This window comes from Leucoraja erinacea, chromosome 31 (genome assembly GCF_028641065.1).
Source record: "Leucoraja erinacea ecotype New England chromosome 31, Leri_hhj_1, whole genome shotgun sequence".
In the NCBI taxonomy this organism is placed as follows: domain Eukaryota; kingdom Metazoa; phylum Chordata; class Chondrichthyes; order Rajiformes; family Rajidae; genus Leucoraja; species Leucoraja erinaceus.
Genome location: NC_073407.1, coordinates 2,921,536 through 2,948,842, shown reverse-complemented (window position 1 = coordinate 2,948,842; position 27,307 = coordinate 2,921,536). Strand labels below are relative to the sequence as shown.

At 44.3% G+C, this 27,307-nt stretch overlaps 1 protein-coding gene across 7 annotated transcripts in view; it reads right to left on the bottom strand.

Moving 5' to 3' along the window:
* Window positions 1-27,307, bottom strand: part of LOC129711830 (disabled homolog 2-interacting protein-like) — a 625,376-nt gene that overhangs the window by 172,146 nt on the left and 425,923 nt on the right. Inside the window, exon 1 of one of the 7 annotated variants that reach the window (XM_055659776.1) lies at window positions 17,083-20,469. The exons of 5 other annotated variants lie outside the window; for them this stretch is intronic. In XM_055659776.1, the coding sequence (XP_055515751.1) occupies window positions 17,083-17,210 (128 nt within the window). In that variant the 5' untranslated portion in view covers window positions 17,211-20,469. Of the gene's footprint in view, window positions 1-15,773; window positions 16,154-17,082; window positions 20,470-27,307 lie in introns of those variants that run through there. One more of the 7 variants, XM_055659778.1, reaches the window with a different exon arrangement.

The following is a 27,307-nucleotide window of genomic DNA, read 5'->3' as shown; positions in this document are numbered from 1 at the left end:
CGGGAACTCCTCACGACCATGGAGGTGACTCCCCAGCAACCACTCACGAACATGTGGCGACTGCAGAGTCTCCTGCAGTCGCCTAAGTGGGACAGGTCCATTACCAGACTTTTCCCAAGTAAACACTTTAACGATACCAACTTCTTCAGCATTTTTGTTGCGTGTGTTTTGTTGCCATATTCTATTCCATTTCGTGTCTCTTATATCAATCTGTACCATCTTACTGTAAATAAATTAGAAAGTCTCTTTATTATCCTTCACTTCGTACATATTCAATCCAAAACATTTCCTAACCTTTTGATACCATTTTGGCCACCACAGCTTGGTTTTTAATCTTGCTTTTTTTGTGCCATTTTCCTTCCTGCAGTTTGATAGTCCCAATCAAGCATGTCTTTATCTAATCTGCTTCTTGCATAACTGCACACAGTTATATCAACATGTTATGACTAAATAGACATTCCAAATGGTCATTCCCATGAAACATTAACTCTCTCCAGAGATGCTGCTGGACCTGAGTATTCCCATCTGTTTCTGCGTTTCTTTCAGATCTCCAGCATATGCAGTATTTTGCTTTTGGACGCCATTAATTACCGTCGTCCGACACGTTACGTCATCAATGCCTCAAGGGGTTGGGATTGAGGTAGGTCTAGGTTAATTATTGTCATGTGTACCGAGGTACAGTGAAAAGCTTTGTTTTATATATAAAGTGCAGAATTATAGTTCTCAGCATTGTAGCATAGTAGTTCCAGAGACAAAGTCTGCAATGGGGTAGAGGTGAATCGGACAATAGCCCAGCTTATGGAAGGATCGTTCAGATGCCTGACAACAAAGGGGAACATGCTGTTCCTGAGTCCGATGGTGTGCATTTCAAGCTTCGACGGGAGTAGGGAGAAGGAAGAATGACCGAGATAGGACAAATCCTTGATTGTGTTGGCTGCTTTTCTAAGTCAGCATGAAGCGTAGATAGAGTCAATGCTGGGAGGCTGGTTTGCACGATAGACCGGGCTCCATTTGCAAATCTGTAATTTCTTGCAGTCTAGGGCAGAGTTGTTCCCACATCAACCTGTGATGCAACCGGACAGTATACTTTTATGATGCATCTGTGGTGCATCTTGAGTGTTCTTAATGGAGTGCCACAAGCCCAGGGAAATCCTATATCTAAGAATGAACGGCTGTGCCAGCATGTCATTTTGTTTCCACTTCTCTCAGAGGCGCAGAAGACATTGGGTGTATCTGCTTGACTGCAATCTTCCCTTTATTTATTTTTTAATATCATATTCAATTTCTCAGCCACATCCTCCTCTGCTGTCAAATAGATGGTATCTTGATCATTGGTGAAGAGTTCTCTGATGGTAATATCTCTTTGCTCAGCATTCCCAAATTTCAATTGATTCTATAATTGTTAAGGGATTTAATCTGAATTTATATTCATTTCACTTTTCATACTAAATTCAACATGCCACAAATTCTAGCCAAAGGTCAATGTTTGCAAACAGTTTCAACTTTTTTACTATTACAGGTGCACAACCTTTTATCCGAAAGCCTTGGGACCAGACACTTTTCCTAATTCGGAATTTGTCGGCCTTCGGAATGGAATTTTTTTAGCGTAGATTTTAATGGCTGGCTCAGTGGTAGAGTGCTCGGCTCATATCCGCAAGGTCGCGAGTTTGCGCCTTGATCCCGGCAGTTCCTCGGTCGCGAGTTTGAGTCTTCAATGTAGTTTTTTCTTGCAGAATAAATGTCTGTATGAAATGCAGTGTGTTGAATGAATTCCTGAATTTGTAAATGTGACCGCAGCATTGAATCACCTCTCCCACTCATGTCACCCTAGCGGGGCTACATGCCCTTAGGCGGCCTAAGGCGACATTTTCACACTCTTATATCCGTGTGCAGCAGAGGCGACGTGCGTTTGGCACCAAACGTGAGCTTTGGCGTGCCATGTTTAGCGCCAAACGTGAGCTTTGGTGAGCTTTGGTGTGCAGACGACATCCTGGAAAAAATGTCCGGTTTCTTCCAGGTAGGCGATATACCCTCCCGGGCAATATACCCTCCACTTTTCTTTTATGAAGGGGATTTTGTTCCCCTTTCTTCCAGGACCGACCGGAGGTTCCGCTGTCACCTCTGCGGGCCACCCTCGGTGAACGCTCACTCAACTTTGTCTTAGGATTCCTACTCTCCCGCGCAATGTACCCTCACCTTCTCTTTTATGAATGGAGATTTAGTTCCCCTTTCTTCGAGGACTGACCGGAGGTTCCGCTGTCACCTCTGCGGGCCGCCCTCGGTGAACGTCCTGTCTCCGTCCCTGGGATAGCAGGGGGCGATCAAACAGCACAATACCCCCCTCCCCCTCCAACTCCAGAGGAATCCGCTCCCTGATGGGCCGCTACGGCGACAAGTTGCAGTTCGCCCACAGCCCGAGCTGCGCGACCCCAAGAACAAGACGTACCTTGCACACCATCAGCTCCTGCGTGTTCCTCTGGAGTTGGAGCGGGGCTGGGCTGGAGTTGCTGATCTGGGATCTCCGTGCTTGCAGTGGGCCTGGGGTCGGTGTCCCGATGAGGGGGCACAGCTCGGGCTGTGGGCGAACTGCCACTTGTAGCCTTAGCGGCCCATCGGGGAGCGGCTTCTGGTGGTCCTGATGTCTCCGGCCAGTTTGCAGTTTTCCTCTGGAGTTGGAACGGGGCTGGGCTGCTGCTGGCTGTGGGTCTCTGAGATCTCCGTGCTTGCAGTGGGCCTGGGGGTCGGTGTCCCGTTGGTCCTGACGTCTCCGGTGACTGGCACTGTATGCTGGCATCGCCGACGTGAAGACAGTGCAAAGCCCCTGCGCCCGTGCAATGAGCGGGGAGCTGGAGAGGGGAGGGAAGGGGTCACACACATGGCCGGGAACCAGAGGGGTGTAGGTGGGGTGAAACTGAAGGGAGCGACAATCTGCTGCTCCCTGCCCGCTGAGTTAAAAAGTTCCCTCGCAAGACTCACGATACACTGTGTATCGTGAGTCTACCGTGGGAACTTTTTAACTCAGCGGGCAGGCAGCAGCATATTGTCAATTATTAACCTTCCCGCGCAATATACCCTCACCTTCTCTTTTATGAATGGGGATTTAGTTCCCCTTTCTTCGAGGACCGACCGGAGGTTCCGCTATCACCTCTGCGGGCCGCCCTCGGTGAACGTTTTCAAGGACCTTTCTTCAAGGACTGAAAAAATGTCCACTATTCGGAGGTTTTTGTTATTTGGATCCGGATAAAAGGTTGTGCACCTGTACCATATGTGAAAATTATGTGGTTTATCTTCTCAAGCCAATTACTACACATCAAATTACTAAGGGCGGATAAGCTTCTAGCGAGCCAACGGCCATCCACACTTTAGTAGAAGTTGCGATCACTGTCGTACACAGCATTGTAAGGAATGATGATAAAGCACACACACCAAAATCCTATACTTCCAGCGGCGGATGTCCGCAGGAACTGGAGGACAGAGATGTGTGGTGCGTCCGTCACCGTTCCTGTCGGAAACCAGCACCACTGCATCACTAATGCTTTCAACAATGATGAAGTTACTAATCCTATTTAACCCATTTGTCATTGAGGATGGAAGGACTAAAGGAAAATTCAAATGTGGTCCCAATTCCAAAGTGAATGAATTCCATTTAAAAAAATAGAATTTAGCATGTATCCAGTAAAGCAGTGCTAATATATGTGGAAACTAATTATGATCTGCAAGCGTGTAATATACATGGAGACAACAGTAAGAAACAAGATACACCTAGTAAGTAGCTTCACAGCTAACCTTAAAATGATTAATGCACTGAATATTCAGTGTAATTTAGCCTGGAGCTCATTTCTCCCTTGGGGCCTGTCACGAACACAGTGGTGTGGGCTGGCCTGATCATTTTCATGGGTGCTGATAATACCACTGCAGGGGGGAAGGCGTGAGGGAGGGAAGTGGTGAGCTGGTGACAAAGGGAAATAAGATGATAATTTGGAAGCAAGTAGGAATCCATACATAAAACTAACTTTCTTCAACCATATTACATCACGTAATCCAATAATGTGATATTGTAACAGATATGATCATCTGGCAAGTAACAAACTGGATTTAAATAGGAAATGTATTTAATTGTTGGCATTAGAGTTTCAACAGCTTGGAAACAGGCCCTTCGGCCCATCATGTCCACACCGACCATCGGTCACCCTAGTTCTATGTTAGTTCACATCCACTCCCTATACACTGGGGACAAATTACAGCACCAATTAACTTATAAAATCTGCACGTCTTTGGGGTGTGGGAAGAAACCAGAGCACCAGAGGAACCCATGCGGTCATAGGGAGAACATGTAAACTCCATACAGACAGCACTCAAGGTCAGGATCAAACCGGGGTCTCTGGCACTGTGAGGCAGCACCTCTACTAACTGCACAACTCTGCCGTCCTCTTATGTATACTTTAAAAAAAATCATTTGTAGGGAAGGACACAACTGAGAGGCGAGCATTTCCTTCCATCTTTGCCCTTGGGTAGGTTGGTGAGCTGCCTTCACAATTCACTGTAGTATTTCTAGTGATTGTACAACCACCATGTTAATGAATACGAGGTTGCAGGATTTAGATCTGGTGGTGAAGGAATGGTCCAAGGAACATTTCCAAGCCAGTAAAGCATGCGATTTGAAAGATCTGTTGTTGCTGGTGATACCGCTCCCATGATACTGCTGTCTTCTTCGATGGTACAGGATGGTTTGAGGAGCTGTGCTGGAGCAGTTCATGTGAGCAACAGTCGTGCATCTTGTTGACAGCACAGACTGCAGCCTTTGTCAGAGGGAGTGAATGTTTTGAGAGGTGGATCTAATGGGGCCAAGCTTCTTAACTTTTGTTGGAGTTGCACTCAACCGGGCAGCACAGCACAGCACCCAAGCACATGCCTGGCCTGCCCATTGCTCATGCTGGAGAGGTGCTATCACTGCATTATGCTCCCTCTGACCCAAATACAAAATAAATGTATTTCTATGCCCTATAAGGTCTGGTTATCTAATATGCACGATTATGGATTGGTTACCTAGTATCATTAATTAGTAATTTATTTTAATATTGATTGTGGTACATTTAATGTTGTGTTATTGCATTGGCGGGCCTGCAGCAAGTAAGAATTTCATTATACAGTTCATGATGCAAACGGCAATGAAACACTTTTTCCCCCTTGACTTTTTACACAATTTAGTACTTTCCTCAGGGAACAATAGTTGAGACTGAAAGAATATTGTAAATCAATGTTATTAATAACAAAATTAAGCTCACTGCTAGTGCAGAGAGGAAGTACAAAAGGCACTGCTATGTTTGGGTGTACCTTAAAAAGCTGCACTGTTAAGGAAAGAAAAATTCTGCCAAACAGTATGTATTGTTTAAATCCATCCAGTAAACGGCTGTGGAAAACTAGAGGTTGCTGATCTAACCAGAGACGATGTTTTTACAATGTAAAGATTTGGCAGCATGCCTCAACTACCACAGATTTCTGCACGCCTCCACTTAAGGAAATAATGGGACTTCCACCACCGATTTGACAAATCATTGCTCTCATGTAAAAATGGAGCCATTGGAAACAAAATTAATTAAGATACTTCTTGAACTGAAAGATTCCAATTATAAATGCAAACTTCCAGAGGGATTTTGCCCCTTCCATTCAAAAATGTGTATATTTGTATCTTATTTGAACAATGCATCAGTTGTCAAGGATATTAAATGTTGTTACTTCCTCTGTTGTAAATTCAACCTGGGGTTTGAAGCTCCCACTTTGCTAGAATGATCATATACACATTCAAAATAAATGATACCTCTCCTTAGGCACCAGACATACACTCATATAAAAAGGCAAAAATAATTAACTAACATTCGGAACAGCAGGATATTAAGTAGAAATGTGCTCCCAGTTCACAGAGTAAATCAGCATTATCTCAGGGCGTTTCTTGATAATGAGCTGATTAAAATAAAAATTACATTTTCGTACCCACCAAACACCATTTCAGCTGAAATATGAACGGAATTGTAATTATCATGTTCAGTTTAGCCCAAAGAGACTACAACAAATTGCTATCTGGACTTCTCTACAAATTACTGCATTAAGAAACTTTTTTTAAGTTTCCAAACACTGCTCGAAGGGTTTTCACTCAAGGTAAAAGGCTTTTTTGTAAGCAGCAGTCTCTCGATATTGTGGGGCAAAAGCACTGGTCTCCATTCCTGGTCAAATACCGCAAAGAAAACAGGAGCCTGTACTGAGAAGCTGCGATAAAAATGTGCAATACTCCTGGTATTTTGCAGAAGTAGCAGCAATGAATTAATAATGTAACTAGAAATTCTGTTCAGCATTTAGGAAAGTTGAAGGGATATGTAAATTCAAAGAAATTCACCATTCATGTAACTGTTAAAAGACAAAGTGGGATCAGGGTACAGCAGCAGCGCGGATGGGGGCACCCGGCGAGTGCTGTGCAGCCGTGGTGGAGTTGTTGTGGCCGCGGAGCCGATCAGGACCAGACTCGGCCCGCTGACAACTGAGAACAAGCGGCAAGGACAGGCTTGGCGGCCAAACCAGTAGGGCCGTCCGAGAGAGAGGGGGCCATTCGAGAGAGAGTGGGGTGGGCGTCCGAGAGAGAGGTAGGCCGGAGAGCCGGCGTGGGGGGACCATCATGAACAAAGAGGGATCCGGCTTTGCGGGACCATCATGTAGCAATGTTACAAAATTTTGAGATTTTAAAAATCAAGTCTGCAATTTATCCCATCAGATAAAGCATAAACAGAAGTTTAATTTGACACCTAATTCACTTTCATATCTCAAGTATTTAAAAAGTTATGGCCATTTTCATACTCGGAAATTAGCATCTTGTTCCCTATTGATTTTCTATGGACATAACAAAAAAGCTGTGATCGTGGACAGTCAAAAGCACATAACTTTCCTAAAAATTAAGAGAACTGAATGAAATTTTCAGTTATCATAGATTGAACCATTCTGAAACAAATATAAAATAATCTTACTTGGATAACCTGAAATTAAAGCATATAATTAGTTAGTTACCCAATTGTAACTAATTTCAAACTTCAATTACTAGATCTAAACATCTATCCATTTCTTAATAAATGATTAACATTTTTAAATAGCCTAAGTGTCCAAATAATATTCACAAATAATTCACAATAAAACATGATTTTTAAATCTCATTTACATTAATTTATAGGCCAAATGGAAGAAATTTAGTGTTCAATTGCTGTAAATTAAAGTCCATTTAAATCAGTTTTCTAGTGGGTTCCTGTGAACGCGCTGGTTTAGAACGTTCACATTGCGGTAGATTTGTGCCCTCAAATGCCCAGACAAATACTGCGGGATATAATGGGCCCAAATTAGCTACTCGCAGCATTAAACTTTGTATAAAGGGATTTTAAGAAGCCCTTTTTAATGTAAAAATAAACAGCCCATCTCCTGTTGTCCCCTGTATGAGATCTGGCCCGTTGCTGGCGGTCAGGGGTTTAGAGGTTAATTTTTAAACTACTATAACAATTAGATAAAGCCCTTAAAAGTAATAATAGCTAAAGCGACAGAATCTTCCAGCGATTTTTCGTTAATAATTAACTAGGCTGAACATCCTCGATTTGAACAGCCTAGGGAAAATCGCGTTTTAAACCCGCCCCCCTCTAAACGGCGCCAAAACGGGCTGGGACAGATTTTCAGCGACGCTGCAGGTACTCGTTGCAACATACCTACATCATGAACAGAGAGGGACCAACATAGGGGGGCCCCTGAGAGAACAAAGAGGGACCCAACGGGGAAGGGGAGACGGGAAAGGGACCCTTGGGACTACATTTTATACTTTTTGTAACTTTGTCCAGGCCCTATACTCTTTGTAGACTTGTGTATTGTATGCAACACAAAGAATTTCAATGTACCAAATAATCAAAATAACACCGACAAAGTAAAAATCATACTATGATTCTAAACAAATTACTATATTCTTCTATTTAAGACAGAATTTACATTTTTACCTGATTTTTAAGTTTTAATTCCAAAGCAAAATACTGCAGGTGTTAAATTCCAAAGTAAACTAAAATGCTGGAAATGTTCAGCAGGTCAGGCAATGTCGTGGAATCAGATACACAATTCACGACTCAGAATCATTGACATTTTACCACAGCCAACAAAATGTAGATAAAATGTTTTAAATCCAGCAAATTTTGAGAGTTGAAGGGTGAAGTACTGAAAGGCTGCAGGGGTGCCAATTTTCAAGAAAGAGTGCAAGGAACCTAACATCAGTCTTGGGTAAGTTATTGAAGGGGATTACGTAAAGTTATTAAGGTAAGGACTGATTACGGATGATCAGCATGGCTTTGTGCGTGGGGAATCATGTCTCACCAATTTAATTGTAGATGTCGGAATCTTACACAACACGAAATGCTGGAGGTACTCACCGGATCAGGCAGCATCTGTGGAGGAAATGTGCTGCCGACGTTTCGGGTTGGGAAAATGGACCCCGACCCAAAACGTCACCTATCCATTCCCTGTGCTTTGTTATTGAGTACAGGAGTTGGAAAGTTACAGCTGTACATCGTGTTGGTACAGTTCTGGCATCCTGCGACAGGAAGGATGTAATTAAACTGGAAAGGGTGCAAAGTAAATTTAGGAGGTTGTTTATGTTTATTACCAGGGTATAGTGAAACGCCATTGTTTGCATGCAATCCCAATCAATCATACTATACATGAATACAATCAAGCCACACTCAAGTACAAAAGGGAGAGCAAAGAGAAAGATACGAAACGATACAATAAACTTTCTTCATCCCCGGAGGTTTATTGGTCTGCTGACAGTCACAACACATAAGGTACACGAAAACTCGAAATTAAAAGTAAAAAATAAAATAACAAGCGACTGTTGTCTGGCTGCCGTGTGCACAGCGCCTTCACCAGAACACATGAACAAACGAACAGACTTATCCTCTTGACAGAGGATTCTAAAACTACAGTGCTTCTCCACCCCCCCCCACCACCACACCGGGTCCCTTTGTTCACCCACCGTCCCTCAAGGCGGTCCCCCCACGCCGGGTCCCCATTGTCTCCCCCCCCCCCCACGCTCCACCACGGCACCGAGTTTCCTGCTGCCACCGCCGATGCTCTGTTGCCGCCGTGGCCCCCGTTGCAGTCGACGCCCCACCACCGCCGACGATCCCGTTGCCGTCGAGTCTCAAGCTGCCGCCGTTGAGGTTGCCATCGCTGCTGCTGCTTAGGCTCCTTCGGCCCAGACAGGCCTCGCCGCCCGGCTTCTCCGCAGGTTGCTGGGCGGCCTGTGAGACGAGTCAGGCCTACCTGGGCGTGTTCCGGTTGTCAGCCGTCGCTCCGGTCGTTGGCGCCGCGGTTATTCGGCAGCTGGATCGGGCCTGTGCAACTCCCCGGAACACGCAGAGTGCAAAATATAGTTCTCAGCATTGTAGTGCGACAGTCCGCCACAAGGTAGGTTGGGGAAATCGGATTGTACGCTCCCACCCTTCGGAAAGAACGTTCAGAAGCCTGATAACAGAGGGGAAGGAGGTGTTCCTGATTCTGGTGGTACACGCTTTCAAGTTTCTGTATCCTCTGCCTGACAGGAACAAGGAGGAGGAGGAATGACTGGGATGGGAAAGGTCTTTGATTATACTGGGTGCTTTGGTGAGGCAGTGTAAAGTGTAGATGCAGTCAATAGCATGTAGTCTGGTATGTGTGATGGACTGGGCTACTTCCACAACTCTGCAACATTAAGCATAAGATTTGGGATGTCAAGTTGCAATCACGTTCATGTTAGACTGCTCTTAAGACGAATGTGTACAGTTCAGCTCATCACAACACAGGAAGGTTGACATGGCCTATTTCACTGCTGTTCGCTTCTCTGATTCTATGAAAATTGAGAAATGTTAATTACCAGAAATTCTAAGCTCAACGTTGAGCCTGTGAACTTGCAGTACGCCTCAAGCATATGACGTATGGTTCTTCACGCTTACTAAGAGAATACAACATAGAACATAGTGCAGTACAGGAACAGGCCCTTCTGCCCGCAATTTGCATGTCGAACATTACACCAAATTAACCTAATCTCCTCTGCCTACACAAGATCCATGTATATCCATGCGCTGATCTAAATGCCACCATCACATATGCTGCCACTACTAGCTCTGGCAGCACCCGGGCACCAGTACCTTTAAACCTCCCCTCTCTGGCCTTAAAGCTTACACTGCATTTAACTGCCCTCGACTCCAACACTGCTTCAAAGAAGTCAACTGGGAATGGGGTGCAGAATTAACGTGGCAAATGATGGTTTAGAACAGTGCGTGAGAACTAAACAGAAGTGTTTGAGCTCATTGGGGAAAGTCAGCTGATACCAGTGGTACTGCTGATGTCATTTTGTAGCCCGTTATAGATACGGACTGCCACCATCAACAGGTGTCCGTGTAGTGATCTCGGGACATGAGCTCGGTTCGGAATCCCCTCTTGGCATCCTTGATGGCTTTTGAAAGTAATAATACCATGCCGTTAAAATATAGTGTGGGGGCATTGTCAAACAAAATCCATCGCCAGGCCACATAAAATGAGAGAGCAGATGACCAAAACATTTGTCATAGCGAGACTATAAGGAGATCTTTAGGAAGAAACTTTAGAAAGAAAGAAATACAGCTTAAGGTGAATTAATTTAAGGAAGGAATTCCAGAGCATCGGCAGCAGAAGGCAAGGTTATCAGTGATAGAGCAATTACAATGGAGGATGCTAATGCAACCGTCATTTTGAATTTACTTACCATACTGATTATCAAAGTACAACTAAAACACATTTGACTCAAACTGAGACTGGCAACTTTCCAGTCAGCTGGCTGAATTAGATATTGTGTTATTTTACATAAATAACAGGCTGGAAGCCAGTTTTTAGCCTTCTCTGTGAAAATAGACAGTTGCTGGTTGAGCAAGGAACTGGCAAGACACTAACCCTGGAATTTTAGATAACAGATCCAGCATGGAAACAGGCCCTTCAGCCCAACAAGTCCATACTGAACATCGAACTCCTGCTCACACTATTTCTATGTTATCCTACTTTCTCATCCACTCCCTACGGCTATCGGTGTGGCTGCGCCTTGTGGCAGTGGCGCCTTGTGTCTCCGTTGTCTTTGGGGCCTAACAACGTGGAGCTGGCGGCCTCCAACCGGAACCAACATGAGGGCTCTAGTCATAGAGCCTGCGGACTTACCATCGCGGAGCTGGCTGACTTCGGAGGCTGTGGTGGCGCTGCGGCTGCACCCGACCTTGGAGCTTCGGAGGCTCTGGCCGCAGGCCCTGTGGGCAGTAACATCGGGAGCTCGCAGGTCCCTGATGGGAGGCCGCTTTTCGGAGCTCTCGCAACAGGAACTTCTCCCGCCCGAATCTCGGGGTTTAAATCGACCCAGAGCAGGGCCTTACATCGCCCCGCGCGGCTTAAACAGCCGTGGGACTTACCATCGCCCGCCGGGGGCTATAAACATCAAGACCCGGAGCAGGACCTTACATCACCCGGCGCGGCTTAAACGCCCGCCGGAGGCTCTAACATCAAGGGCCTCGATCAACCTCGACGCAGCAGTTTGACTGCTTGACCGCGGGAGAAGAACAAAGAACAGGGAAGAGATAAGACTTTTGCCTTCCATCACAGTGAGGAGGTGTTTGGAGATTCACTGTGATGGATGTTTGTGTAAATTGTGTATTTTTGTTTTTTTTGATGTTATGACTGCAGGAACGAAATTTTGTTTGAACCTTGTTTGTTTAAATGACAATAAATGGCATTCTATTCTATTCTACACACATTGGGGGGGAACTTACTGGGACCCCTACATCTTAGGGATGTGGGAGGAAACCAGAGCACCCGAAGGAGCACAGACAAGCACCCAAGGTCAGGATGGAACCCGGGTCTCTGGTACTGTGAGGCAGTGGCTCTATCAGCTATGCCACTGTGCCACCCTATAAGCATAAAATATTAGGTAGACGAAAGTGCTGGAGAAACTCAGCGGGTGCAGCAGCATCTATGGAGCGAAGGAAATACGCAATGTTTCGGCCCAAAACGTTGCCTATTTCCTTCGCTCCATAGATGCTGTTGCACCCGCTGAGTTTCTCCAGCACTTTTGTCTCCATTCGATTTTCCAGCATCTGCAGTTCCTTCTTAAACAAAAGCATAAATATTATTATTTATATTTTAAAACTCGTGTAGAATCCTGGGAATCAGGATTCCAGCATTCTATCATAATTCCAACTGTCTGTGTCCTCCACCATTATTTCACAATCTCAACCACCCCATCACCAGGGATTTGCCTTCAGCAATAGTGTTCTTTTTCCACCCCTGGCTCTGTGAGATAACAACAGAAATAAGGCACAAGGACCAAATGCGAGGTTGGCCTAAGCCACCTCATTGGGTTAGGTGTTTCAGTTCTGGCATAAGAATGAATCAAAAGTAATTTCTATCCAGATCTCTTGTGAAGGTGAAAGCGTCATTAAACAGGCTTGTAATTTGAAATCCACAAGTCAATTAAAAAATGAATTACTGTAGATGTACTTGTAAATGTCTAACTTCAGACAGCAGTAGAAAATTATTGTCCAACTATCTTTCTGACAGTGAAACACAAGATCTGAAATTTGAACATTACTCATGAAATTTGGTGACTATTTTTTTCTTTTCCACACATATTGTAAAATAAGAAGCAGATTTAAATGTTTCAATGAGTGCACCAAGTCTCAGTCCATTGTTATGGCCACTTTCTTGGGCAGTGCAATTTAAAGCCCCTGTCCCACTGTACGAGGTAATTCATGAGTTCTCCCGAGTTTTTCCCGATTCGAACGCGGAGAATGTCCGTAGCGGGTCCGTAGGAGTTCGTGGATGTCTCGTAGCAGTATGTCCACCAGTAAAAAAAAACTTGTGATGAAATTTTTTTTTACTTTTTCCTGGTACATCCACAAACTCCTACGGATCCGCTACGGACATTCTCCGAGTTTGAATCAGGGAAAAAACTCGGGAGAACTCGTGAATTACCTCGTACAGTGGCACAGGGGCTTATACACTTAATTGTTTGTTATCTTAATGTTTTAAAGCCCAGTTACAACTTTCTTTATCTGAGCAGAGTAGCAACAGTAAACACATCCTGGAAACATATTTCACAATACTTGTTTTAATGAAAGCCATTTATTCATACGCATTGAAATCAGCAATTTGAGGAATGTTGATCACAAGCAAGCCAGTTTCCTTTTTCATGCCATTGAAATCATTTGGTAATTTCAAGTTGGCTCAGGAAGTGTGGAGAATACTGTTGATGAAATTTAAATTTCACAATTCCCACACATTTCATCCCTTGAACAATGAACAACATCACTGATCTTGCTGCCTCCTTATTCAGCAAAGAACCCAAATATTGCATTACTCAATTCTACCTTAATGGTACACTTGCATTCCATTTCTAATGCATCGTACTAATATTCAATGCACCAGGGTATTAGTTTTACAATGGCATCCATTTGAAAGGCCAGCCAAATTTCATTTGGGGAAGGAAAGGAGCTGGTCCAGCCTCTCTCTCTCCCGGCTCCAGGCCGCTCGGCCCATCCCCCCCCCCCCCCCCCCCCCCCCACCTCAAGTACAACTGGGCAGGTCACGAGGGAGAGTGGGGGAATTGAGAGAAAGGAGGGGGTATAGAGGAGAGAGAGAAGGGAAAGTGGGAGAGGTGAGGAGGGAGAGTGGGGGAGGAGGGAGGAGAGGGGGGGGAGGGGGGGGGGGAGTGGGGGAGTGGGGGAGGGGGAGGAGAAGGGGGGGGAGGAGGGGGAGAGTGGGGGAGAGGGGGGAGAGTGGGGGAGGAGGGGGAGAGTGGGGGGGGAGGGGGAGAGTGGGGGTGGAGAGGGGGAGAGTGGGGGGGGGGTGGGGGAGAGTGGGGGAGGGAGGGGGAGAGTGGGGGAGGGGGGGAGAGTGGGGGTGGGGGGGAGGGGGGAGAGGGGGAGGGAAGGAGGGGGAGGGGAGGGGGGAGGAGGGGGAGAGGGGGAGAGGTGGTGGGGAGAGGCGGGTGGAGGGGGAGAGGGGAGTGGGGAGAGTGGGGGGGAGGGGGGAGAGTGGGGGAGGAGGGGGAGAGTGGGGGAGGTGGGGGAGGAGGGTAGAGTGGGGGTGGGGGGGAGAGGGGGAAGCTAGGGAGTGGGGATAGAGGGAAAGGAGGGGAGATGGAGGGGGAGGTAGAGGGATAGGGGGAGGAGAGGAGTGAGATGAGGGAGAGGAGGGGGACTAGGGAGGGAGAGAGGAAGTGACTGAGATTAGGGGAGAGGAGGAGGGATAGCTCTGGGACGGAGTGGGGGAGGGGAGAAGATGAGGGGAAAGAAGAGGGAGGGAGAAGTGGAGGGGGAGGGAGTGCTGTGGATGAGGAGGAATGGAGGAGGATAGGGGTAGGAAGAGAGATGGCAAGAGGGAGAGGGAAGAGAGAGGAGGGGAGGGAGGCGGTGAGTGGAAGAAGCAGAGGGTTGGTGGCAGGGTGGGTAGATGGAGTATAATGGAGGAGGGGAATAGGGGACTGAAGAGGCAGAGTGAGATGCTTTCACAATCATCTTTTGTGTTACAATTTATTGCCACGTCAATGCAGTTGGGTCAATGGTGGAATATTGCGTTGGGGGACCAGGCCTCCCAATGGGTCCCCCCTTGCTCTAGTGTTTGTTTAAAGGTGACATGTAACTGGAAGGATAACTACTAACAGACTTGTGTCGGCCGTGGACTGAAGCATACTGTAGGTAGCAGAGACCAGACATTTTGTTGCTTACATTACTGGTACCTGAAGTATCATTTCAGGAGTACAACATCAGAGTGCCAATGACAATAACTGCTTCCTCTTTCCACAAATGCTGCTTGACGGGGTGGGTTCTTCCCTCTATTTTTGTTCCAGCATCTGCAGTTTCCCCCCCCCCCAATGTCGATCACTCCTTCAGCACCACACTTTAAATTCGGCATTGAACAAATGGAGGTAACAATTTTACATTGAAGATAGGCGCAAAGCGCTCAGAATCAAAAACAGAAAATGCACAAAAATAACTCAGTGGGTCAGGCAGCATCTCTGGAGAAAAGGAATAGCTGACATCTCAAGTGAAGACCCTTCTTCAGACGCTATATTGGCTGCACACATGTTCTTGGTGAGCCAACAAATATGGCTGAAAAAAAGTTAAATGATTTTAATATATTTTCACCTACATAAAAAATTCCATACATCATTACTCGAGGTACAGTATGATAGTGAAGGTGACAATACAGTGTAGTGCTGTGGAGATTTCAATTTGTACCAGTTGAAATGCAATTTAGCACAAGTTGCATCAATGGAGTTGCATCAAGCCGGATGTTACAATCCATTGAATTACTGAATGGAGAGACAGAATTTATCACAAAGGAAATACAAAGAACTGAAAAGGTTCAGCCATAAAACCGTCTGAACTAATTGAGACGAAAGGGAAAATCTCTCTGAATACATTCAATCTACCTCAAATAAGTGGCTAAAGGCTGCAACCTAAATATGCTTCTTTACAATGGAATGCTGAAGCATTGCAAGTTCAGGCTGAGTAAATGGAATGAAAGAGGAAAGCTCAATAATAGAGATGCTCTCCGTTTCCAAAGTGGTTGAGGCGCATTTAAAAAAGCTGCCAGTGAATTAGTCAAACAAAAACCTAATTTGTCAAAAGCTACGAATGTTGCTGCATGGTTCCCAGCTTTCAATAAATATCAGGCTCACTGCACAGCGGGACATTTGATTCACTTACTTTGATTCACTAGATGAAACAAATTGAATCACCAAAATTGCCAGTTAATGGTCTCTCAGGAATTCTGGCTTCATGTTCCTTTACCGCACCCCCTTCTCACAGCAAACAAAACGATGTACTTGCCATCGCGCTTGTGTTTACTCCATGGACTTTGTGTTCTTCATCTGGCACATTACAAGTTTCTGAGTAAACTCCAACCTTCCACAGGCTGCCTCATTTCCGCTGCCGTTAATAGCAGCTCAACACGGAGCTCCAGCTGATGACGGCTTTTTTCTTCTCTCCTGTAACCCGACCCTTCAGTAACGATCAATATGAAGAGGTACAGAGCATCAGCAACTTTCAGCGTGCCTCCAGCACACAGGATCGGGTGCTTTTTGTTCTCAGCTTATCAGGCGCCTGTCCTTCAAAAGGCAACAACACAGTCCTTCCCCTGACCCCATTAAAAAGTCTACATTCTGGAATACAGCACGGTTAACATTTTAACCACGGTGCAACATTTAACTCTCAGTAGTGTTCAATTTTTTACCCAACAACTGTTGTGACATTAAATATAAAATCAGTTTATCGTAAATATAAACACAAATTGACAAATTCCGATAATTTTACTCCAGAGATCATCCACATGCTTCTTGTCATTCATTTTACAGCAACTTTGCACTCAATGGCATGCATGGGAAAATACAATTGCATGATACAAAGGACTTTGTGTGGAAAATAAATGTGATTTTCAGTATTTGTTAATCTGTAACATGCACGCAGCACCTTTCCACACACATCTGACGGCAGCTTTTTGTTCAAATTATACATTGTGGCTATGGTCATGTGGGTTGTTTCCATGACAAAACTCCAATATTTGAACATTACCGAATCACAAGGTGCACATCCTCTACCTACCAGTTTGTGCGTTGATAGCCTGCTTAATGAACAAACTGAATGCCAATTTACCACTCTGCATCATATAATAACCATATAACCATATAACAATTACAGCAAGGAAACAGGCCATCTCGACCCTTCTAGTCCGTGCCGAACACGTATTCTCCCCTAGACCCATACACCTGCGTTCAGACTATAACCCTCCATACCTTTCCCGTCCATATAACTATCCAATTTATTTTTAAATGATAAAAACGAACCTGCCTCCACCACCTTCACTGGAAGCTCATTCCACACAGCCACCACTCTCTTAGCATCCCTTGTGCTCCTAATTTTACAATAATTCTGATACTCCATTGATGCTGAAAACAACATTAATTAGAAACAGAGAGGAAAAGCATTTAACAACTAAATCAAATACTTAATTTAGCACCTGTCAGTTGAAGAGGAGCTCAGCGGAGGCTGCAGATTCCAGGCGTGGAGAGTGAGCAATCGCACAGAGGTCACCGCCCCACCACCAGGTTGCAACACAATACTAATGTCTGGAAGCAGGTGGGTCATTCATTTCCATTATTATACCAGGGGGCTGTAAATGGTCAGGAAGACGAAAGGTGGGGGTAACTAAATAACGCTTACAATATTTCATGCGTCAATAGAGCATGGGAACGTTCCCTGGCAAAGAGAGCAAGCTGCAGTGCACTCATTCTCTACAGGCTTGAACATGTACACAAGGAGATGATTCACCTTTAACCCTGCTGTTTTTGAGGTGACACCTTTTAATTATGCTCTCAGCCCTCCTGGAAACATACAAAAGATCTATTACGACATTATTTTATTTTAAAGCAGGGGAATTATCCCTTGAGTTCTGGTTGATATTTATGTTTCAACCAACATCCCGGTCACATTGCTGTGTATGAAAGTTTACAGTGCACAATTTATTTTGCCACATGTCCAATGTTGTAACAACGACTACACTTAAAAGTAATGCATTGGCTGTAAAGTGCTTTGGGAATCCTTAAGGTCATAAAACCTATGTTTAAATGTAATGAATTCCGTGCTCAGAAAGGCCCACTATATCAGTTCAATAGAGAAGGGAATAATGCTGCTGATCTCAAACGATACCTATTCACACCGAACAGCCAAACATTATTTTAGGGGAAAAAAAAAGTTTATTCTTATTTGATCTGTGCACAATGTAATACATTTGTGCAGTTTCAGAACCTTATAGCTCAATGCACAGATCAAGGAACAAGTGTGGTCAATTTTACTGGAGAATGAATTTTTTTCCAATTAAAAATCTAATTGTTGAATGGCACGTAGCACTTTTCTGAATTATTGTGCTACTCATTAAGTTATTTGAAACTGAAAACAGTAGCATTTAAAACTGGCTCGTAGTGTTGAAGTAACAAGTACATTACCCACAGGGTGGTTTGAATATAGAATTTGCGAACAAATGAAGTAGCTGAAGCAAATAACAGAGATACATGTGGATAAACAGCAAAGAAAGAAAGTCAGAGTTTGTTGATGTTGATAAAATAATTCGAAGGATGGGAGGAGAATCATGTGGGAGGATTTTTTAAAAGTTGCACCATTGTGACCAAATTGTAACTAATGTGTAATTATGTAAATCAATCCTCTGAGACACAGCTAGGAAGGGAAAAGTCTGACAGAGCCAGCGCAATAGTAGACTCGTTAGTTACGGACAGTAACGAGTCTGAAGCAGCAAACAGGACTCCAGAATGATATGATACCTCCCTCGTGCCAGGGTCCAGCATGTTTCTTTTTTTTTTTTAATTTTATTTTTATTAGAAGTACGGTAAATTACAATACTACACAACACATATATCTTAATACATTTTTTGTACCGCTTCATTTTTTTTGAGCTTTAAGAAAAGGATAGGAGTAAGGAAAGTAAAGAAAGTGCGCAAGAGTCGTGAAGTGCAAGAGTGTTGGGAAAAGAAAGCCCTTAGAAAAGAAGTTAGAGAAGGAAGTAAAGTGAGAAAATAGACCCTAGAAAAGAAAGAAAAAGAAAATAGGAACAATCGCTCTATTATAACATTAAACTCCGCAGAAAGGGGACTACCAACCAAGTCTGTTTTTGTTGTTTTACCTCCCGTTACCAGGTCCTGATACCACTTATTTATTTATTTGTTTATTTAAATTACTATTGCACCTCATACTTGTAATAGGTCCTGTTTCTGAACTGCTGCAAAACATTCTCAAGGGCCAGGGCGAGCAGTCATTGTGCACATCGGCACAAACGGCATAGATAGGAAAAGGGATAAGGTCCTGCAAAGTAAATGTAGGGAGTTAGGCATAAGACCCCGAGGGGGGTAATCTCTGGATTATTCTTGGTGCCACGTACCAGTGAGGGTAGGAACAGGTAGATAGGACAGTGAATGTGTGGCTTTGGAGTTGGTGCAGGGAACAGCGATTTAGAATTTTTTTAGGCCATTGGGATCTCTTCTGTGGTCGAGGTGACCTGTACAAGATGGATGGGTTGCATTTGAACTGGAGGAGGGCCAATATCCTGGCAGGGAGGTTGACTAGTGCTGGTTGGGTTGGTTCAAACGAGAAAGGCTGGGAGTTGAGAACCAAAGGACGTCAGAAATTGGAAGGAGTGATGGGAGGGTAGAGGTGAGGACCAGTAAGTGTCTAAGGAAGGACGGCAGAGAGAAGTGAAGGAATATGGTGATACTGATGGGCTGAAGTGAGTTTATTTCAATGCATGGCGTTTTGTGGAGGCAGCAGTGGAACTTGGAGTCTGGATCAGTGTTTGAAACTATGGTGTTGTGGCTATTGGGGAAACGTGGTTGTGAGAGGAACAAGACCAGGGGCTTGATGTTTCTGATGTGGAGGGAGTCGGAAGAGATGGAGGAGTTGTGTTGTCAGCTTTAATCACAATCACGCATACGAGGAATTTCATTGGCCAAGTCAATCATACAAATAAAAGCAATGGAACATACAAAACACATTTTAACACAAACATCCACCACAGTGACTCCTCCACATTCTTCACTGTGATTGAAGGCGAAGAAAAGTTCTGATTTTTAGATCAGCAACATTACTCCCTTCATTGGTGAGTAATGCCGTGGTTGAGGGCCTCGAGCCCTCTGTTGACGGGATGATCTTGACTCCCTTAGCCGGCGGTCGAGCCCTCCGCATCGGGGCGATCAACTCCCGCATCGGGGGAATCTCAGTTCCCCCGCGCCGGTGAACGAACCCCACGTCGGGGCTGGTCGAACCTCTGCGTCGTTGGAGCTCCCGACATCCACGGTCTCTCCCGAGACTGCGATCTCACGATGGTAAAGTTCACAAGAATGATCCCAGGCAAGTGATCAGCTCCGATGTTAAGTTGACGCCCCGCGGTCGGGGCTCAAGGTCAGTCCGAGGAGGCCTCTAGCTCCATCGATAGGAGGCCGCAGAGCGACCGGAGATGCGATCCGGAAAATTGCATCTCCGGCAAGGTAAGAAACTGAAAAAAAAGTTTCCCCGACCCCTCCCCCCACATAAAACAAACCGGAGAACATGAACACAAACTTTTAACACACACTAAAAATAAAAATAGGCGAAAAAGCAGACTGACTGTTGGCGGGGCTGCCAATCGTATGGTGCCCATGGTGGACAGGGCAACTGAATCAAACTACCACAACCAGAGAGCAGTGCTGAACTAATATCTACCTCTTTGGTGACCCTCGGACTTTCCTTGATCGGACTTTGCTGGCTTTTCCTTACACAAAACGTTATTCCCTTACCATATACACTGTAAATGGCTTGATTGTAATCATGTATTGTCCGCTGGTGCATTGAATTTTATGTCTGCTGGTAGACATAAAATACTGGAGTAACTCAGTGGGTCAGGCAGCATCTCTGCAGAGAAGGAATGGGTGACGTTTCGGGTCGAAGCCCTTCTTCAGACTGAAAAAGGGTCTCGACCCGAAACATCACCCATTCCTTCTCTCCAGAGATGCTACCCCGCTGAGTTACTCCAGTATTTTGTGCCTACCTAGAGGGTACTTCGGGAGCATTTGTAATTGGGCAATTCTACATGCGAGTTATTTAAAGTCCAGTTGACTGAATTTCAGAACCGGCATGTTCCAGTGAGGAGGAGGGCTAAGGATGGCAAAGTAAAGGAACTTTGTATCACCAAAGAGGTTGTAAATTTGATCAAAAAGGAAAAGGAAGTGCATGCAAGCTTTAAGAGGATAGAATCAGACAGGGTTTTTTAAGCATATAAAGAGGAAACAACTAGAAGGGCCAAAAGAGGCTATAAAATGGCTTTGGCAAGACAGATTAAAGGAATGCCAACATTTTTTATACACATTATAAACTGGAGGGTAACCATGGAGAAGGTAGGACCGCTCATAGATCAAGAAAGGAATTTGTGCTTGGAACCAGGGATGTTGGTGAGATACTAAATAAGTACTTTGCATCTGCTTTCACCAAGAAGAAGGAGATGGTGGATAGCGAGTTCAGTGTAGAGAATACTAATATGCAAGGGCAATTTGAGATTTGAAAAAAGGCCATGTTTGGCTACTTGAAGCGCATGAAATAGATAATTCCCCAGGATCTGGTGACTTATTCCAGGTTATTGAGAGAGGCAAGAGATGAAATTGCGAGAGCCTTAACACAGATCTTTGCGTCGGCTCCAGCCACAAATGAGGTCGCAGAGCAGCTAAAGTTATTCCTTAATAAAGAAGGGAAGTAGAGAGAATGCAGCAAATTTATAGACTGATGAGACTGAGGTCAGTGGTGGGGAAGCTATTAGAGAGCATTCTTTTGGTATAGGATTTACTTCCATTTAGAAGAGAACAGATTAATTAGGGAGAGTCAGCATGGCTTTATTCAGGGCAGATTGTATCTTACTAACTAAGTGGAAGAGGATTTTTGAGGTTACGAAGGTGATCGATGAGGCTAGGGCAGTGGATGTTGGCTACATGGATTTTAGTAAGGCATTTGATAAAGTTCCCCATGTTAGGCTGGTCCAGAAGATGAAGGTGCACAGGATTAACAGTGGCTTGGTCATGTGAATTCAGAACTACTGAGAGAAGACAGATGGATGTGGTGGAAGAATAAGCTATAGGCTGGAGGTCTGTGACCAGTGGCGTTCCATGGGAATGTGTGCTGGCATCCTTGCTGTTTGATATTTATGTAAATGTCTTGGATATAAATGTGGATGGGTTGCTTTATAAGTTTGCAGTTGACACTTAGATTGCTGGGGTCCCAGATTGTGAGTATAGTGGATTATAGATAAGCTACTGAAATGGGCAGAGAAATGACAGATGGAGTTTAATCTGAACATGTATGAGGTGCTAGACTTTGGGATGTCAGATCTAAGGGGAAAATATACAATTAATGGCATGGCCTTTAACAGCATTGATATATAGAATACAATACAATACAATATGGTTTATTTGTCACATTGCACATAAAGTGCAAGTGAAATGAATATGTCAGCAGCGGTACAATGATAAAGAACACACACAAAAACACAATGAAATTTTAACATAAACATCCACCACAGATTTCATCACTGTGGTGGAAGGCGCGGCTTCAGGCTGCCGGCTGCCCCGGGCCAGCGAAACGGAGCGCTCCCCTCCAGCGAGGGCTCACCCGCTCCATGCCGAGAGTCCACGCTGCGCCCGCCGCTGAAGCCCCGGGCACGTCTCCGGGAAAGGCCGCGCCGATCCTTGCTGTTAGGCCACGGGGGGAGGCGACCTGGAAACCCGCTCCAAAGTCGCCTCTCCATGGAGGTGGCGGCCGAAACTGTTTTCCCCTAACCCCCCCCCCCCCACACCACCCCCCACACAAAACACACGAAGAAACATTAAAAACATACTTTAAAACATACTAAAAATAAAAAAAAGTTGAAAAAACTAACGCGCTGCTGACAGGACTGCCACCATTGCAGCGCCCCCACTACCATCTTATGGCCCGAAGAATCTTATGGCCGGCCATAACCCCTGAAAGTGGCAACACAACCAGATAGTGTGGTATGCTTGCTTTCATAGGTCAGGGCATTGATAATAAGAGCCATGATGCAGCTTTATTGGGGGGGGAGCCCAGTCAGGAATATAAACCTCCATAGATTCTGTAATCATACCATCTGGCTGGAAGGAGGTAATGAGAAGAAGGCTATTTATTCTCTGGGACCCATCCTGCCAAGATCAGCTTCAAATATAGGCCCTTTCAAATGGGACTGGCAGAGCACTCATCGAGTCCCTGGAACTAACTTTGATTAAGCAAAGCATCCTCAGCAAAGGTTAGTTGTTCATCTGCAAGAATAATTGGCATTAGACATGGGCGAGATGTCGGAAGACTGCAGGGTGCCTACAGTTGTGCCTCTATTTGAGACGGCTGCAAAGAAAAACCTAGGAACTAGAAAACTGGTGAGCCTAACAGAGGTGGTAGGCAAGTTATTGGAGGGGATTCTGAGGAATAAGATATATATTCACTTCGATAGACTGAGGCGGATCATGGATAGTCACCTTGGTTCTGTATAAGGGAGATTGTGTCTTACGTGAGATTGTGCTCTGGTATTTTATTTAATGCACATGTTTAATCAATTATGTTTTATAATGTTTAATGTTTTATGTATCATTCCTAACTGTCACTGTATGTCATGTTGTCACTTGCGGGCGGAGCATGAAGACAAATTCCTTGTACGTGAATACTTGGCCAATAAGGAAGCAGAGGGTGGAAGGCTGTTTTTCGGACGAGAGGCCTGTAACTAGTGTTGTGTCTCAGGGATCGGTGCTGAGCTCATGCTGTTTGTGTTTTATATCAACGATTTGGATGGCACGATTAACATGTTTGTAGATAACATTAAACAGGGTAGTGTTACGGATGGTGATTATTAAAAATTACATCGGATCTTGATAGGCAAGTAGGCTGTGGAAGGTAATGGAGATTAATGCAGTTTTGGAAGTCAGACCAGGGCAGGACCTTCACAATGAATGTCAGGACTCTGGGGAGTGTTGTGGAGCAGAGGGATCTAGGAGTGCAGGTACAGTGCATTCAGACCCCTTCACTTTTTTCACATTTTGTTATGTTACAGCATTATTCTAAAATGGATCAAATTCATTTTTTTTTAAATCATCATTCTACACTCAATATCTCATAATACAAAAGCGAAAACAGGTGTTTAGAAAATTTTGCAAAGTAATTAAAAAGGAATAACTGAAATATCACATTTACATAAGTATTCAGACCCTTTGCTATGACACTCAAAATTGAGCTTTGGTGCATCCTGTTTCCATTGATTATCCTTCAGATGTTTCTACAACTTGATTGGAGTCCACCAGTGGTAAATTAAATTGATTGGACATGATTTGGAAAGACACACACCTGTCTATATAAGGTCCAGCAGTTGACAGTGCATGTCAGAGCAAAAACCAAGCCATGAAGACGAAGGAATTGTCCGTAGACCTCCGAGACAGGATTGTGTCGAGACACAGATCTGGGGAAGGGTATAAAACAATTTCAGCAGCATTGCAGGTCCCGAAGAGCACAGTGGCCTCTGTCATTCTTAAATGGAAGAACTTTGGAACCACCAGGACTCTTCATAGAGCTGGCCGCCCGGCCAAACTGAGCAATTGGGGGAGAAGGGCCTTGGTCAGGGAGGTGACCAAGAACCAGATGGACACTCTGACAGAGCTCCAGAGTTCCTGTGTGGAGATGGGAGAAACTTCTAGAAGGCCAACTATATCTGCAGCACTCCACCAATCAGGCCTTTATGGTAGAGTGGCCAGACGGAAGCCACTCCTCAGTAAAAGGCACATGACAGCTCACTTGGAGTTTGCCAAATGGCACCTAAACAAGATTCTCTGGTCTGATGAAACCAAGATTGAACTCTTTGGCCTAAATGCCAAGTGTCACGTCTGGAAGAAACCAGGCACCGCTCATCACCTGGCCAATACCATACATACGGTGAAGCATGGTGGTGGCAGCATCATGTGGGGATGTTTTTCAGCGGCAGGAACTGGGAGACTAGTCAGGATCGAGCAAAAGATGAACAGAGCAAAGAAATCCTTGATGAAAACCTGCTCCAGAGTGTTCTGGACCTCAGACTGGGACAGAGGTTCACCTTCCAACAGGACAATGACCCCAAGCACACAGCCAATACAAAGCAGGAGTGGCTTCATGACAAGTCTGTGAATGTCCTTAAGTGGCCCAGCCAAAGCCCGGACTTGAACCCGATTGAATATCTCTGGAGGGACCTGAAAATAGCTGTGCATCGACGCTCCCCATCCAACCTGACAGAGCTTGAGAGGATCTGCAGAGAAGAATGGGAGAAATTACCCAAATACAGGTGTGCCAAGCTTGTAGCGTCATACCCAAGAAGACTTGAGGCTGTAATCGCTGCCAAAGGTGCCTCAACAAAGTACTGAGTAAAGGGTCTAAATACTTATGCAAATATGATATTGTGGCGGCACCCGGTGGTTGGGCCACTAGCTACATGAACCTTCAGCAGTCGGGGGTGGGGTCATGTGACTGGGCAATGGCAGGGATGAGTTGTCACGGGGTATAGGGGTGTGTCCTGGTATATATATAACAAACCCCAGGACCCCCCCTCTCTCTCTCTCTCTCTCTCTCTCTGACTTCGAGTTGTCTTCTCTCTTTGGGTGAGTGTCCTTCCACCTTAGCAGGGGCTCAGCTCGAGCCCACGAGGCAACAGCCTCGCAGCAGCATCAACAACTTTATGTTAGAGGACCAACGTGCATGTATAACAAACCTACTATGCCTGAATAAAGTCACCCGTTTATTCACAACGCTTGGTGCCTCTATAATATTTCAGTTATTCTTTTTTAATTACTTTGCAAAAATTTCTAAACATCTGTTCTCGCTTTTTTATTATGGGGTATTGCGTATAGATTGGTGGTAAAAAAAGAATTTAATCCATTTTAGAATAAGACTGTAATGTAACAAAATATGGAAAAAGTGAAGGGGTCTGACTACTCTCTGAATGCACTGTAGATAGTTCCCTGAAAGTGGTGCACAGGTCGATAAAGTGGTCAAGAGGCTTTCGGTACATTGTTCTTCATCAGTCAGGTCATTGTGTATAGAAGTTGGGATGTAATGTTACAGTTGTACAAGACATCGGTATATAAATATATAGAAAAACAAAATGAGCTATGAAACAAAGGCAAGACAGCTAGAAACCAAAGAAAATCTATAAAATGCATTGCAACAACTATTACAATCATAACATTTTACATGAAACATAGTTTTAGGTACTTCCAGAGAAATAGGATCTTCAATTATTAACTATAATGTGTGATCTCCACACATGATATACATTGCCAATTGCCACAATGAATTGCAATCTAACATGGGTTAGTATTAGCACTGATTTATTTCATTGTCGAGCTGCAAAATGTCCTCTCAGCAAATTACACTGACATGCTCTGTGATGTGGCCATCTTTCATCATGCCAGTGAGATCTTCATTTTAAATAGCTTCCTTTTTCCCAATTGTGTTTCAATTTAACCTCCATACCAGTAAAGGAGTCTGGAAATGCCCCTGTCACGTGAAAAATTTGTCTCTGAAAGGGTTTTTTTTTAACTTGGATACCATATAGTCCCACGTCATTTTACAAATCCCAATCTTATGAAGTCTATAGCATTTATACAATCCTTAGTACAACTCCAACTCAGTAAACAGGAAAGCTTGTTTAACGTGACTGCCACATCTTGACCAAGCAATGGACGTGCGCGTACAAAGAGATCAATGATCACGGTGTGCATTTGCTCTTTGTACCCATTTAGCTCACTAAAATATGCTGAAATGCCTTAAAATTGTTGAAAGCACAGTGATATTTTTATTTCAAAGTATGAAGTGGCTCTTTTACATTTAGTCATCTTCCAATGTCGATTCATTATGTTTATTCCAACCACAATCTATTAGGTGCAAATCCTCAAGCATACTTCAAGTGTGCTTCAGTTGAAGCCAATGACAATTAAAGTTGAATCTGAATCTATGATTGCACTTGAATATATTCTTAGATATCATCAGACATTTTTAAAGGAGATGCTCTTAACAGGTTTAAGAGATGGATATGATATCAGGCAACATTACCAAACATCGGGTTCATATCTGAGGGATTACAGATCCATTGCACTTTAAAACATAAACATGCAGTTTTTGCCAGATATAATGAACATAGATCAATAATTAATTAACCTAGTTCAAAAAAGCAAACTAACAGCCAGACGTCTGTACAGTTCTATTATAAATCTCTTCTTTTAGCTAACAGTGTCTCTTTGCCTCAGTGGAAATGCAATTTTGTAGTTAGCCAAGAACCTAAAACCGCAGCAAGACCTCATAATAAACAAAATAATTTTCAGTTTGCACAAGTCCATAATGTTTGACTGCAATATTTTAGTCCTTACACAAGTACATTGATTATTTCTGTGCAGAACTCAAAAGAAGAAAGAATCTTGAGGTTTGAACTGAGAAAGCAAGGAAATGACAAGGCATTACATCGTCAGAACCAACAACCTCTGGCCCCTTTGAGGTCAATTCTCAGACCACACTTTTGTGGAGACATTGACTCTCCAGTAGCGACAATGGAACATTCAAGAGGGTGCCATGCATAGAAACATAGAAATTAGGTGCAAGAGTAGGCCATTCGGCCCTGCACCCACCATTCAATATGA